Genomic DNA, 15,367 nt, shown 5'->3' with positions numbered 1-15,367 from the left:
GAATGCCTCGAGTAAACAGTATTTAAAACCCAGCGTATCTCAGCTTCAAGCGTCAATGATCCTATAAACAATTGATCAATTGTTGTTGATTTGCTTGATTGTGATATAGCTTCAGAACAAGTTTCTAGAATAGAAGGTGGGGAAATTAAAGGTGATAAATATGATTTGATGGTTTGCTCTAAAGGTTTTTTTTTTATATGCCTTTTGCTTCTAATGCAGCCTCTCCCATGTTAGAAACATTGATTTTACAAAAGTAATAGATACACTTAGCCATTGTTTCGTTTATCTTCTGAACCCAGGGTTTGAATTGATCATCATATAACCATTTTTCTTGAAATACACACTCATTCGCAGGCATTTTTTCAATCTATTACACTAAAAGAATAAACATTTTGAAAAAATCTAAACATAATTTTAAAAACTGACTGCAATTTAAACTACACTATAAACATTTAACTAATTTAAAAATAAAAAAATATGAAAAATTCTCAATCAACCATATACTTCTTATCATGTCAAGCATTTTTACAGATATATTAAGTAGAAGCAACCAACTGTGTATACTTTACATTTTGAAATATTTATCTTAATCAAAATATGTTTACATTGGTGAGAGGGAAAATATATTTGATTATAACATTATTCATAAATCAGAACTATAAAATTTAACCTCTTAAAGTTTATTTTAAAATTTTAACTATGGAACCCATGTTACTTAAAAATATGATTAAAAATTTTGAAATTTAAATACTTGAATTTAAAAAATTCCAAGACTTTTCCAGGATTTAAGAGAAAAAATGAAAAATTCCAGGACTTTCCAGGACTGTGGGAACTTGATAATATAACTTTAGTAGATTTATTTTTGTGAAATGTAGAAGGACAACTCTATTTAACATGATATAAACATTACAGATATAGCGCAAAAAATAATTAACTGACGATGGATATTGTTTATTACAGCAATAAAATATAAAATGGGCAGAGTGTAAAAATAATATTTAAACTTACTATAATAACGATAACATAAATAATAAAGAAAAGAATTACTACATTAACAATCACTTTGACAATAGATTTTTTTTGTTAATATTGGAGACTGTAAAATAAAAAATAACGACTTCTTTAACATTGAAATGTCAAAGAAATCGTTATTTTTTAATTTAAATTTTACATTAATTAAAAATTATAAATTAAAAAAAATTTTAATATATATATATATATATACACACACACATATATATATATACACACACACACATATATATATATATATATATATATATATATATATATATATATATATATATATATATATATATATATATATATATATACATATATATGTAAATTATGTTAGTGTATTTTACAAATAGAGTGCTCAATGTTCTTAAAGAACAGAGCAATAATTAATTAGTAAAAAACACTTATCTAACTTTTATCTTCGACTTGAAGTTTCACCATTGCTTAATCATCAGGAAGAGTTATATATTTATGCTTAATCATCAGGAAGAGATATATATTTATACATATATATATGTATAAATATATATATATATATATATATATATATATATATATATATTTGTGTGTATATAAATAATAATTGATTATATGTTTAACTTTGAATAAATCCACTCCTCCTTTCTCCAATCTAGCAATTCGGGCTTAAATTTAAAGATATCAGGATGACCAAGTGGACGATTCCATTCTGTTTTCGACCATTGAAAAGGTGTTTGTTGGTCATATGTTGGACCGCCAACAATGAACTGAGACATAAATTTTGACAATTGAAAACTCGTTGCCTAAAAATATACATAAATATTACAATCATAACAGCAGGCACAAATATGAATATGACGACAATATGATAACTTATGCTAATTTATGATTTCAAAGGATGTTTTAAAGATATGTGTATAATTAATAAAACGAAACAAGCTTATATTATATTTAATTAAATAAGCTTATAATAAACAATATAGTAAATAATATTGATTGTTAATCAGATCTGTTTTATATATCTATTTCATTGATGAGATGACTCACCAGATGTTTTAATGCATACATTTTTTTAAATAGAAGAGAAAATCTCGAAAAAGCCCTACACAAAATGTCTGTTTCTAATCTAGAATATGAGTTAACTGCCTCGTACCTTAAAAAAGACAATTACGCAGTTAAACGTATTAAACATCATATCACAAAAATACCCCTTCGATTGAAACACTATGACTACAAGACAAAATGTGCTAAACTTCACCTAATGACAGTATATAGCGTGCTAATTTAATCAAAAAATTCAAATTTGACAACGAAACTGAATCAATTAACTGGAACATATAAAACCATTATCTTAGCCTATTCTATGGTCATTGTAAATGCTTTCGTCGCGAAGTATTAATATTAACTGCCTGGTTCGATAACTTTTTTAACAACCGGACTGCAATTTATTGGAACTCACTGTCAGACAAGATTGTCAATGCCTCTCGTATATTATTAAACCAGTAAACTTATTCAAATAAAAGATAAGTAAACTGTTAGGTATAGCTAACATAGTTTATCATTTTCCGTGACTATATGTCTGCAACCGAGGTAGCTTGTTAGCTAATGATGTGCTCACGGTTTAATTTTGTTTCGCGTAACTAAAATTCAATAATAAACAATAACAGTTTATAATATATAAAACGTTAGTGACTGACTGGAGCTTAATTTCAACTAGGATCCACTTATTTTATTAAACCCGGCAACAGCTTTAATAAAGTAAACAACTGAAATCTTCCCTTTAATAACATCTCAGATATTATTTTGTTCGACAAAACCTTTATTAATTTTGGGAGATTTAGGAGGTCTGAAAGCTTGATTTCTTTTTTTAAGGATTTAGTAGTATCATATTCTTAATATTTGCAATCACAGATGATTTTAATAACTTCACAATTCAAGATTATGAAGAGATTAAGCAATAGTATGCATATATATCTACATTATTAAATTATTATATAATTAAAATATATAAAATATAGCTTTTATGTATTTTAGATAATTTAGAGAGAAAAACTCAAAACTATAAATTATGGTATGATATTTTAAAAACAAGGTTTGATCAAATACCCTATTTTAGCTAGGGCTAGAGCCAGGCTCCTGCGTTGGTTTTTATACAAAACATGGCATAAAACACAATGGCATAAAACATACAATGAATATAGCACATTAAATAACACATAAACGATACATGCGATAAACTTTTCTCTGTCTGACCACTACCAAATTAATTTTATTATACTTATTTCAACTTGAATACAATACATGTACTATTGAGTTTTATTCTTTTTAAATCAAAGTTTTAAAATTTACTTCAAATATTGAATAAAAATTAATAGAATATTATAAAATTAATAAAATATTTTAAATATTATAAAATTAAAAAAACAAATAAATTAAACATCATATTTGCCGTATGAATTGAGAGATTTAAAGACCTTGACTTGATTTTCAAACATTTATACCTTGAAATATATTACAATATTTAAATTATATTGTAGTGCTTTTAAATATTGCATAATGAAATTTACAATTTGAAAAATAACAAAACGAAATAAAACTTGAATTTATAATTTTTAATGAAAAAAAAAATTTTTTATATCAACCTAGTTTCTCTAAAACTGCAAAATGTAAATGTGAAAAATATAAATGTGAAAGTTGTTATGTGCAATTTGACATGAATCTCAAACTGCACATAACAACTTTCACATTCTAAATTATTTGTAGTATGTTGAAACTCTTACCATTCTTATGTTATGGCATGGCATGATAAGGCATGATTTTACATGAACATGAGTCAAAATGATAACTTATTAAATTGAAATTTTATTAAAATAAATTCTAAACATTTATATTATTTTAATTAGCGGTTGCAATCCTAAGATCTAAAATTCCAGCCTTTTTAATAATCTTAAAACCATGGGATTGTCTAATATGAATCCTCGGTTTCCCTATAAGGTTGAACATAACAAATTGTAATGAAAAACTATATAAAAAAATAACAATAATTTATGTGTATCAATAAATAATTTATAATTAAAATAAAATTGCAGAAAATAATTGTATTTTCAGTTTTACAATAAAAGTTATTAAAAAGGTTTGATTTAGAGAAAGAAAAAAAATTGAAAATCCTTGCAATATATTATGTAGGTTAGCATATACACAAATTAAAAATTTAATATTTTTACTATCTTCTTCTAACTATTTTCTAAATAGAGAAATTATCAAGATTTAAAATAACAATAACAAATATTGTTATAACATGTTTGCGGTACTTACGAGACCCACATTTTGCGTTATTATATTATGCGGTTTATATTTATATTAAAATAAATCTTTATTTAATAGGAATTTATGTTGTTTTTAAAGAACTATTTACATAAACACTTTTTAAATATTTGCATTAGTTAAATTTTTAATAGCTTAGCTTACTATTTTTAGTTATTCTGTTCTGTTCTGTTATTCTGCAAAATAAACATTTTTCAAACTAAAAAAAAAACGCATTTTTTAAAAAGTAGACTTAAAATTAAAAATTAGATAAGCATAACACATGTGGATTTTATAATTAAAAGTAACTCAGCTGTTTGGAAATATTTTCAAAGGGATGAGAAAGGCAAGACAGCAATGTGTAAATTGCCAAAAGGCAAGACAGCAATGTGTAAATTGCCAAAATGCAAGAAGATTTTAAAAATTGGTAGCGGTTCAACAAAAGGACTTCGTATGCACATGTTGTTGGTGCATAATGTGAATATCGAAAGTCCAACCAAACCTAATATAACCAAATAAAGCACATCAGATAAACCACTTTAAAAAAAAATCTAAATCACTAACAAAATACTTTCCGATTTATAAAAGGGAAAATAAAACACTTCATGCTACACTTGCTGGCCTATGGGCATCTGACAAGCTTTCATTTAATGTGGTTTGTTCTTCAACAAATTAACATGCCGCTTTAACTGATATGGGATTCAGAAATCCCATAGCAGTTAGAATTCAGGGTAGAAGAGTGATTTTTTTTGTTTTTTGACAAATGGACGTCACTTTGAAATCGCCACTATATGAATATTAACGTTCATGGACAAAATTCTTACTTCTGGAGTTTAGGTTTAGTGCGAATAACAGGTTCGATGCCCGCAGAAAAGTGCTTTGAAATATTAGAAAAAAAATTTAAAGACTATTGTCTTGGTCTACAAAGCGACATTGTGGCTATAATGACCAATGGAGCCAGTGTTATGAAGAAAGTGGGAAGGTTGCTGGCTGCTAATCAACAATTGTGTTTTTTCCCATGGAATACAACTTGCTGTAATTGGTGTTCTTTATAAAAAGAGAGAATTTGATGAAAATCAGCCAGAATTTGAAAATGAATTTTCAGACAGCGATTTATCTGAGAAATGTAAGATCTAAAGTTGAAGTAAATGAATTTCATTATACGCCAGTCATAAAAAAAGTATACAAATTGATAATGATATTTAAATGATCACCTATCAAGAACGACATCTAGATCTTACATCTACACCTACCAAGAACGAAATCTTACATCTTACAAAAGTTTGGCAATTTGGTGCTTTGGTAAACAATTGTCTTTAATAGAGGACTGCAAGACATGGTGGAGCAGCATGTCTAGCTGGTTTTTTTAATTCAAAAAGAATGACAATATTTGGGATGATGGAACATGTAGCAACTATTTAGAAAAAGCTTTTTCATTTCTAATGATAGTGAAATCGACAAGTGTTGAGGCTGAGCGGGCATTTTCTTTTGCTGGACTGTTCAATTCAAAAATTTATGCTTTCTTCAGTCACATTTCAAAGCACATTAAACATAATATATTTCCTTATTTCTAACTTAATTTCTAACTATGTAGATGTTTATGTTTTTAATCGCTGGATTAACGTTTTTCAATCTCCGAATCTTGGGATTGAATAAAAACTCTGTTATTGCAATCCCTAACTTTAGTAATATTAATATTGATTATACAAATAAAAACTAAAATACTGTTAACCATAATCAATAAACACTAAAAAATGTTAGTCATACATGAATTCTTTAAAAATAGTATTAAAAATATGTGATTTATTATAGAAAATGATATGTATTGTCCTATTTTTTTAAAATAGTTATAACAAACAATTATTTTTATTGTTGAAAATAGTTTTAGCAATCTTAAATCCTTTATCAAAATCTAATCCTAATTTTTAAGACTATTTATCTACTTAACATAACTTTAGAAGTATAAAAAAATAGACATACTTTGCAATCAATTGCTCCAAACTTATCATGAATGAGATCACTAAATGGATAGCTTCCATTAGCTGGGTTCAAATCATTGCGAGAAGAAATCGCATTTGCAGCATTGTGTGAAGGAGTGCAATTACATTTTGCAAATGGATCATTTTGAAAATCGTTATACCTATATAAAAGATAAAATACTAAAACTTATAAAATTTATTTTAAAAAAAACCTAAAAAGTGAAAATTGTAAAAAAATTTATTTTTTATAAAAAAAACCTAAAGGAGACTAAATTTAAATAGATAATTTCGTCTGATTATAAAAACCAATAAAAAATAACTAATAGATAAAATGGTGCTTTGAATGAGATAATTTTAAAATTATACAATGAATAAGACAGTAGACAATAAATTATACAATGAATAAATTATACAATGAATAAATTACACAATGAATAAGACAATAAATTAGCAACTAAGAGTAAAATATCAAAATTTAAATAAACTTTCTTCATAATGAAGTTATGAATTGTTATGATATAAAAGTTATGAATTTCTTCATAATAAAGTTTAATTAAATTTTATTATTTTAAATTTTTTTTTTTTTTATTTATTTATTTATTTATTTATTTAGCAACTTAATGCTAGTTAAGTAACTTTTACAAAATATTACAAAATAAATGTTCACTATATAAGTTCATTATTCTTTAGTGTTTGAAGCAGTTTTTTTTTTGAATTTTTTATAGTCCAGCTGAACAAATTCACAAGCTATTTCCTGGTATAGTTTCAAACCAAACACGAACAATGACTTCTGCCCTGCTCTATTATATTGGCTGCTTTTATGAAAATAACTAGCTTGTCTAGTGTAATGTTGATGCAACTCACTATTTTTTGAATAGAACTGTTTAAATATATTATTTTCATTTGATGTAATATTCTGAATGAAACAGAGTGATTTAAAAATTATTCTATTTTTTATACTTATCCAACCAAGCAATTTCAACATTTCTGTTTTGTGAGTTGACCAGTCACATTTTAATATAATTCTCATCGCCTTGTTTTGTAGTTTTTCTAAGATATTTAACTTAATAGTGTTGACATCAAGAAAAATAGAAGCACAGTATTCATAGTGGGGAGCAATTATAGTTTGAAAGATTATCTTTTTGGTCCATTGAGTTAAAGATTTGCTTATTCTACCAAGATATCCAGTTTTCTTTGCAATTTTATTTGAGATATGTTTGATATGTTCTGTAAAATTAAGTTGGCAATCAATTATAATCCCTAGATATTTCACGCTATCACTAAACTCAATGACTACGTCATCCAATATAACTTTTATGTTATGGTTTTGATTTATTAAACTATTTTTTCTTTTTTTTGAAGTAATGATAAGCATGGCCATGGACTTAAGAGTATTTAATTTAAGTTTGTTATTACTTAGCCATTTACAAAGTTTTTTTAAGTCTTGATTTAATTTAAAAATAGTTTCTTCGAAGTTTGTACCCTCAATACAAACCAATGTATCATCAGCAAACAAATTTACAAAAGAATACTCAATTTTTGATGCAATATCATTCATGTAGATAATAAACAAAAGAGGTCCAAGAACACTACCCTGTGGAACCCCTATATCACAAACCAGTTCTCCAGATTCTTCACCTTTTATTTTGACTACTTGAGTTCTCATTGAAAGATGGTCTGCAATCCAATTGAGAACTGTGCCTTTAACTTTATAACCTTGTAACTTTTGTATAAGAATCTTTCTATTAACTGTTTCAAATGCCCTTTTAAGATCTAGCATTACTGTTATAACAAATTTATTGTTATTTAAAGATGATCTCCATTTGGAAAGAAGTAGTTGAATAGCTGATTCAGTCGATCTATTTTTTCTGAAACCAAATTGATTATTATAAAAAATATTATTACTTTCAAAATAACTTGACAACTGCTTGTGAACAGCAATTTCTAATATTGTTTCATAAGTAGGAAGCATATTAATTGGTCTTAAGTCTTGTGGTAACTTTGGCGACATTACCTTTGGAATTGGAATGATTGTTGATTTTTTCCATTTAGAAGGAACTTTCCCAGTTTTTAACGATAAATTAATAATTTTTAATAGAGTACTTGAAAATGATGAGTATAATTTTTTAAAATAATAACATTTAAGCCCTCACACATTGAATTCTTGTTTTGTAATTGATTTACTATTTCATTTAAGTCTTGCATAGATAAAGGAATAAATTCACAAAAACAAGGAATATTATCATTTAGTGATAAATTTTCCATAGCATTATAACTCATATCATTATGAATTGATGTTTCAATATCTATAATACTTTTGATTAAAAATTCATTATACTTATCTGGAGTGGATTTATTTGTTTTATTTCTTTGAAAACTCCTAATAAGATTTTCTTCGTCAAATTTAATATCATCCATTATATTTGACTTAATTAATGGTTTGATAGTTGTTAGATATTTCAACGAATTCCACATAGCTTTAGGATCATTTTTGACTGAATCAATTTTTATTTTATAGTAATCAGCTTTTAGTTTTCTTAATATTGATGTTTTTTTATTTCTTATTTTTTTTAATTTGCTATATTGTGTTTTACATTCGCTTTCACTAAAACCATGGTATTTAAACCAAACATATGTTTTCCATTCATGATTATATTCTTTTACTGCATTCTGCACTTTTACTGCATTCTGCATTACTGCACAAATTAAGAATGTTTCTAATATTTGTGAGCAGTTGATGCAAACTATTTATAACACTATGACTGCAAAATTTAGCTTAGCTCCAAAAATAAGGAACTGATTTGAACATGTGCAAAACGATGTCTTGTTAAAAAAAACAAAAAAAATTGTTGATTTTTATTTTGTTGTTTTCTTTTCGAAAATCATACTCGCCCTCAATAAATTCAAGATCAATAAAAATGCAAAAACAAAAACTATTTGCAGATTCTTTTAGAACTTTGTTTGGTCGCAAACCTGTTGAAATTAAATTGTATCTGCTCAACCATAATTTTTCACCAACTTTTAATTTTAGCAATTAATTTAAAATTTATATTTTCATCTTGCCTATGGTTAAGAACAAAACTCTAAAGTTATGTAAAAGTTATAAAGTTGTTATTACTTATAAGATACTTCAGCTGTCTACAGTGCTTTAAAGTTATTATAGACCTACAATAACCAAAAGAACCACAATTCTGCATATTTTAATTCCAATTAAAGCAATTGCTAAGTGAATTAGAATCAAAAGAAGTAAAACATTGTTTTAATCGATATTTTCATGATAAATAAAAAAAATGTTAAAAAAACTAACAAATAAAATTAAATGTCTAGAACTAAATTCCACCTTTCATCAATCGCTACACATATGACAGATCAGTGATTACAGTAATTTGATATCGCGACCAATACTTTAAAAATTCTCTATGGATTGCCTCTCCAGCTAGTTCTGATACAAGTCCTAGTCCATAATCTGATTTCAGTTCATTGGCATTGTTCAATGTGTTCAAGAAATAGTGTGCAATTTTAGAGTTTTAGATCTGTTCCCTGAAACATTGTCTTGAAATAAATTTTGAGAAACCTTTCCAGTTCAAATTTTGAAAAAGCTTTCAAGCAATGGATTATGTTGTCAAAACAACTTTTGACAACATTATCCATTGCTTTTAACAATGAAACTAAAGGCAACAACAATAACGGGCTAACTTTACCAAGGACTTTATCAACATCAAGAAGTTGCATGTTTTTTTAATTTAAAATCAGCTACAAAAACAAAAGGAATCCTATCAAACCAATGGTTAAACAGCAGTTTCATGTTTTCATAGGATTCTTCAGTTTTAGGTACTATACAAAGCATTGTCAATCAGTGAACACCTGTTAACTTTCCGTTTTTTGCTAGCTGTACCCCCTTCAGAGTACAAGGATCTTTTTTTGTTAGGAAGGCTCAGTTCTCTTAACCTTTTGAGCTCCTCAGTTTCCTCCTCATTTAATTCACTTAGCTCTGGGTGATAACTCTCTAGTTGCCCAACTTTTTAGAAAACCCTGTCCTCTATCAGCCATTACCTAAATTAAACAGAATTACTTCTGAAAATTAAATTACAAATTAAATTACAATATAAATATTAAACACAATGATACCTTACTGTATACTTTTTCATAAATCTCTCTAGCTCTTATTACGACATCCACAATATCTTGTGAATCTGCCCAACAAATAGTTCTTTTTTCATTCTCTTTAGACTCCCCTTCAACATCAAACATATCTTCTGTAATTTGATATAAACTATTTAAAGATTTAGATTTTTCTGATGCCTCATCTCTGTAATAGGCAGGAACAGCCTTTTGACATATATTGGATCTAATAAAATTAGTAAATTTTTCTATGACATTTGAAGATACTCTAGTGTTTACCTGAAAGTTATTCAAGCCTTCGCTTGAAAAGTTGACTTTTTTGGCAATATCAGGTTTTAAAACAATTTGGGATTTGCATCTGCCTTGATAAAGATCTAAGCAGATTTTTTTTTTACTTGAACCTTTTTGATTTCTGCACTAGTTTTCAGCAATGAAGTTATTAACTGGTCTTTTTCTTTTTCCAGTAAGGTTTTGTTTAAGATCTTTTCAATATCTTCTGCTGATTTTGTTTGCTTGCAATAATGGGACATTCCCTTTCCAATCTCTGATTTGCAACACAAACAAATGATTATTGAATGTGTACTAGGTCCACCTTCATTACCTATAAATTTTTAAAAGGGCTATATTTATGAAAATAATATTATATATATATATATATATATATATATATATATATATATATATATATATATATATATATATATATATATATATATATACATATATACTAGGGTGCATCAAACACCCAATGTTTTTGTAAACATTAAAAATTTTGACTACCTAAATTAATTTTTTTCCAAATATTGTTTTAAGCCTTTGTGTGAAATTTCAGTTTTTTAAGTTGATGTTTAAGGGGTCTTCAATTGATGCAAAGTTTGTATATAGATTAACATAGTGAATAATGTATTACGCGACAATTATAACAAGAAAAACAGCTGGAAAACATTATATTAATTTTTATTACGTTATTTAGTGCTTACTTATTGTCAGTAAAGTTAAAAATACAGTAGTAATAGTTTACAGTGCATAGTTAGTTGCTCATATAAACTTTAGCTTGATTTTCTTAAATCTGGTTGCCTTTGACAATCTTTTTCGATCACTTGCAATTTGTTTTGGTACACTGCTTTATTCTTGACAGCTATTAAAACGTCGCTGCTAAGCTTAATCCCTCTTCTGTAGAGTCATTAATGACATTTATAGCTTGATATGCTCCAGATTCAGGCCAGCAAGAAATGTCTTGATTTAAGAAGCGTGGCTGCAGTTTTAGTGCGTAAAACGTAAACCATAAGTCTAATAGAACAAAATCTGCCAGTTTCGTTGATAATGTGATACTTTCTTTAGAAGGGAACTGTGGCTTTCCAAAACCTGTCCCATATCGTCCTCTTGGGGATGTAACAGGTGCGGCTGGTTGAATTTCATGCAACCGGTCAGCCAGCAGACGTTTCTCAGTGCATGGTGTAAAATGGCTAAATAGATCCAGAGGCACCATTTCCGCATTTAGATACCACAAATGGCGCTGAAATGCACGTATGGTACTCTTTGAAATATTAGCATTTACTGCTTCATATTGCAAAAGTTTGCAAAGGGCTGAAGATCGTTCCAAGGAGCATCTGCAGCTGATGAGCACGTCATCCACCATGTGCTGTAGACATGTGTCACAAATACAACAAAATCATATATTTTTGCACCTGGTGGGTGGTTGTAATACTTCCTCGAGGAAGATCGTTAACATGCTGTTGTAACAGGCATATTTTGATAGAATAGATTAGTTTGGCCATCCATCTTGCCTTGTGTAATGCACCCGTTCTGTTAAAGGTGATAACACTCTCTTCTGTATCCTCTCTGTCTAAGAAGAGTGTGCTTAGATAAATAAACTCCTTGTAATCACCGTGTCTCAGTTAAGCTCAGTTTTATTAGCCCTCAGGACTTCAGAGCTGCATGAGGAAAGAAAAGTTTTGGCTTCTTAACTGTAAGACTTTGTCGAGTCAAAGCGTGTTAGAGACAATTTCTTAAATGTTTTGCCTGTCAGACTAAAGTTCTTTCGGAATTTTTAAAAAAGAACTACATCAAGTGACCTAGAAGTCTCAATTTTAAGATCTTCAAATACATGTGAAAGCACAACTTCCCCAATTTGATGGCGACAGTCAGACCATAGCAAGGCTTTACCAAGTCTTTGTTGGATTGTCCTACGTGCTGCAGAAATGTGGCCTGTGTTTGAGGCGGTTGTGTCAAAAGTCATGTTGACAATTGACTCTGTACAATACCAGGAATTTAACAGATCAAGTGTTAGATTAGCTATTTTGTTGCCTGAGCTTTCTTCAGATTGATACATTGGAATGCCAAGTAGCTTCAAATTTTCTGCATTTCCAACCACTACACAAACCCATTCTTCAGATGCGTTCTTATCAGTTAAAGAAGTCATCAATTTTGAGTCCCAATGAAGAGTTACCAAATCTGGTGCAACCCATTGTTCTTTATAGTCTTCTACCAATTGCTGAACAACATTTCTCTGGGATCTGTCTGCAGTAGCATAAGAAGTAGACACATTAGAACTGTTGTCTTGTGACTCTTCAATCAAAGCTGCTGTAAATGTTGCTTGTTGAGCTGCAGACATATTCAAGCATGTTGCTGAGCAACAAGTCTGGGACATTTCAATATATCATGAGGAATAAATGCAGATGTCCCAGTGTGTGAGGAATGGTGATGGCATCTTTTACTTGTCTTCGGAGTCTCAAAATTCATGTCACATTCACCTTCATCGCTAATATCTGTATCTAATAGGCTTCGAGTTGCTGTTTCTTCTCCATCTTTATTTGCTCTTTGCTTCTCTTTAACGGCTCTTCTCTGTGCCAATTGCTTTTGCACATTACTTCGTTGAATCTTTTTACCTAATATGCTATCTTTTGATCCAAAAGTTGCAGTTCTGTTAGTTTTCATGGAGTGGAGAAATGCCATATCTTCAGCATTTGCAATAAGCTTTTTTACATCAGCTGGCCAGAGTGGAAAAGTTTCACATAGTGAAGCTTCCATAGCATTTATCCTGCTTACAACTGATGCATTTGACCTGCGTTCCTTTGGTATCGCCCTGAGTTTAGCATTTTCCTTTAGCAGTTGTATGATGCATTCACAAGCTTTGAGTTCTGAAATCATTGGAATATTTGCTTTGCCATAAAATACCACTAGTTGGTTCAATACTAGTCTTGCTGCTTCCCAATGAGAACGGTTTACATTAGTGATTTTATTTGGAACAATTGTGTGGTACAACATGCAATGGAGTACTTGACATCTGATTGGAAGGCGGGCACCAGTGATCACTGTATCTTCAGGCAAAATAGCTTCACCCAAACCAAATATTGCAAGGGGCTTCTTTGTACCTTTGGATTGTGATTTGGAAGGAGATGCCATTACAGGTCATACTACTGAAAAAATAGGTAAGTTACAGTTAAGGTAAGTAATGTTATTTGAAGGTAAAAAAAACACTACAGGTACCATTAGTCATTAAAAGTAAGTTGGTAAATAATAATGAGAAGTTATTTAATGCTACTAAATTTCCCTATTATCACTCATGCTATGAAAAATGATAAAAATTAATAAATATGTAAAAATTTTATTATATAATTAAAAAAGATAGTTGCTAACCAACTAATATATTCAAAATAACAGGAAAAAATTCCAGATTTATCTCTCATAAGGAAGTCCAAAAATATTTAATTTAGTAAAATGCAGACAACAAGGATATAATAATTAAAAATAAAGTATTATTAAACTAAATTAACATTATTTATTTCAAACTTAAACATGAAAAACCGTTGAAGAAATTAATAACAGTTTATAGTCTATGATAGGCAAATGTGAATTTTTCAAATGACTGGAGTTCTCCCTAAATGTTAATATAAGAAGAAATATTTTATATTATACCATTTTGGCCCCAAAGGAAACTTTTTAAAATGGGTACAAGGATATTTAAAAACCTTGGGGTGTTTGATGCACCTTAATATATATATATATATATATATATATATATATATATATATATATATATATATATATATATATATATATATATATATATATATATATATTATATATATATATAAACTATGACAAAGCTTATATTATTCACTTGAACAAGATTTAAAAGAAACCTTCCTAATTCCGGCCGCAGCAAGTAAACCAGTCTTCAGTAATATTAGAAGCCATGCTTATTTTAACCCCTTTCTTCAACAACAGGTTGATGACCAATATATCTTGCTGTGATGCACATATAACAATTGCATTGTCTATCTCCTCTAGTTCTAGTTTCTTTTATCAATAATATGTCTTCATAGTTTGGCATTTTAGGCAATTTTCTATTTTTAATATCTTTGTCTTGCTCATTTAGTATTAATCTGTAGGTACCACATATATATAGGTACATCATACAAATTCATAATTTTATTAATTTAGTTGAATAGAGTACTTAATACAAAATATCATAGTAATACAAAATTATTTTAATTAAAAGCGGAAATATACACAAATGATCTAGTAATGCTATCAAGTATTTACACCGAAGATTGACATTTTTTAGATAAAATGGTCAATTTGAAAGTCATTTTAAAATCTTGGACGAGCAGCTAAAATTTCAACAGAATTTTGATGTACAAACAAAGTTCTTAAATGATGCAAGAAGAGTTTTTGTTGACATTTTTATCTTGAATTTGTTGAGGGCCACTGTGAGATGTTGCAAAGAAAGTGTTGAAATAAAATCTTTTTATTTTAAAATTGCAACATAAAATTGTACTGAACTTGCATAGTAAGTAAAACCTTGAAAATAAAAATAATCAATTTATATTCATAATAATTAAGTTTTACAAGTTCATTTAATGAACTCTAGAAAGATCATTTAAAAGCTTCACAGTCAAAACTTTTTTGCTAATGTCACTTAGTAAAATATACTAAAATTACACAAATGCAAAAAATTA

At 28.1% G+C, this 15,367-nt stretch overlaps 1 protein-coding gene across 1 annotated transcript in view; it reads right to left on the bottom strand.

The window, feature by feature from the left end:
- Positions 1–1,563: 1,563 nt before the first annotated feature.
- LOC100211423 (putative phospholipase B-like 2) overlaps positions 1,564–15,367 on the bottom strand; it is a 47,612-nt gene continuing 33,808 nt past the window's right edge. Inside the window, exons 8-9 of the mRNA XM_065808110.1 lie at positions 6,283–6,442; positions 1,564–1,802 (exon numbers count right to left, since the gene is read on the bottom strand). Coding sequence (XP_065664182.1) covers positions 1,608–1,802; positions 6,283–6,442 — 355 coding nt within the window. The 3' untranslated portion in view covers positions 1,564–1,607. The remainder of the gene's footprint in view (positions 1,803–6,282; positions 6,443–15,367) is intronic.

This window comes from Hydra vulgaris, chromosome 10 (assembly GCF_038396675.1).
Source record: "Hydra vulgaris chromosome 10, alternate assembly HydraT2T_AEP".
NCBI classification, from domain to species: Eukaryota; Metazoa; Cnidaria; class Hydrozoa; order Anthoathecata; family Hydridae; genus Hydra; species Hydra vulgaris.
The sequence above is the reverse complement of the archived record's forward strand: the minus strand, read 5'-3'. Positions and strand labels throughout refer to the sequence as shown.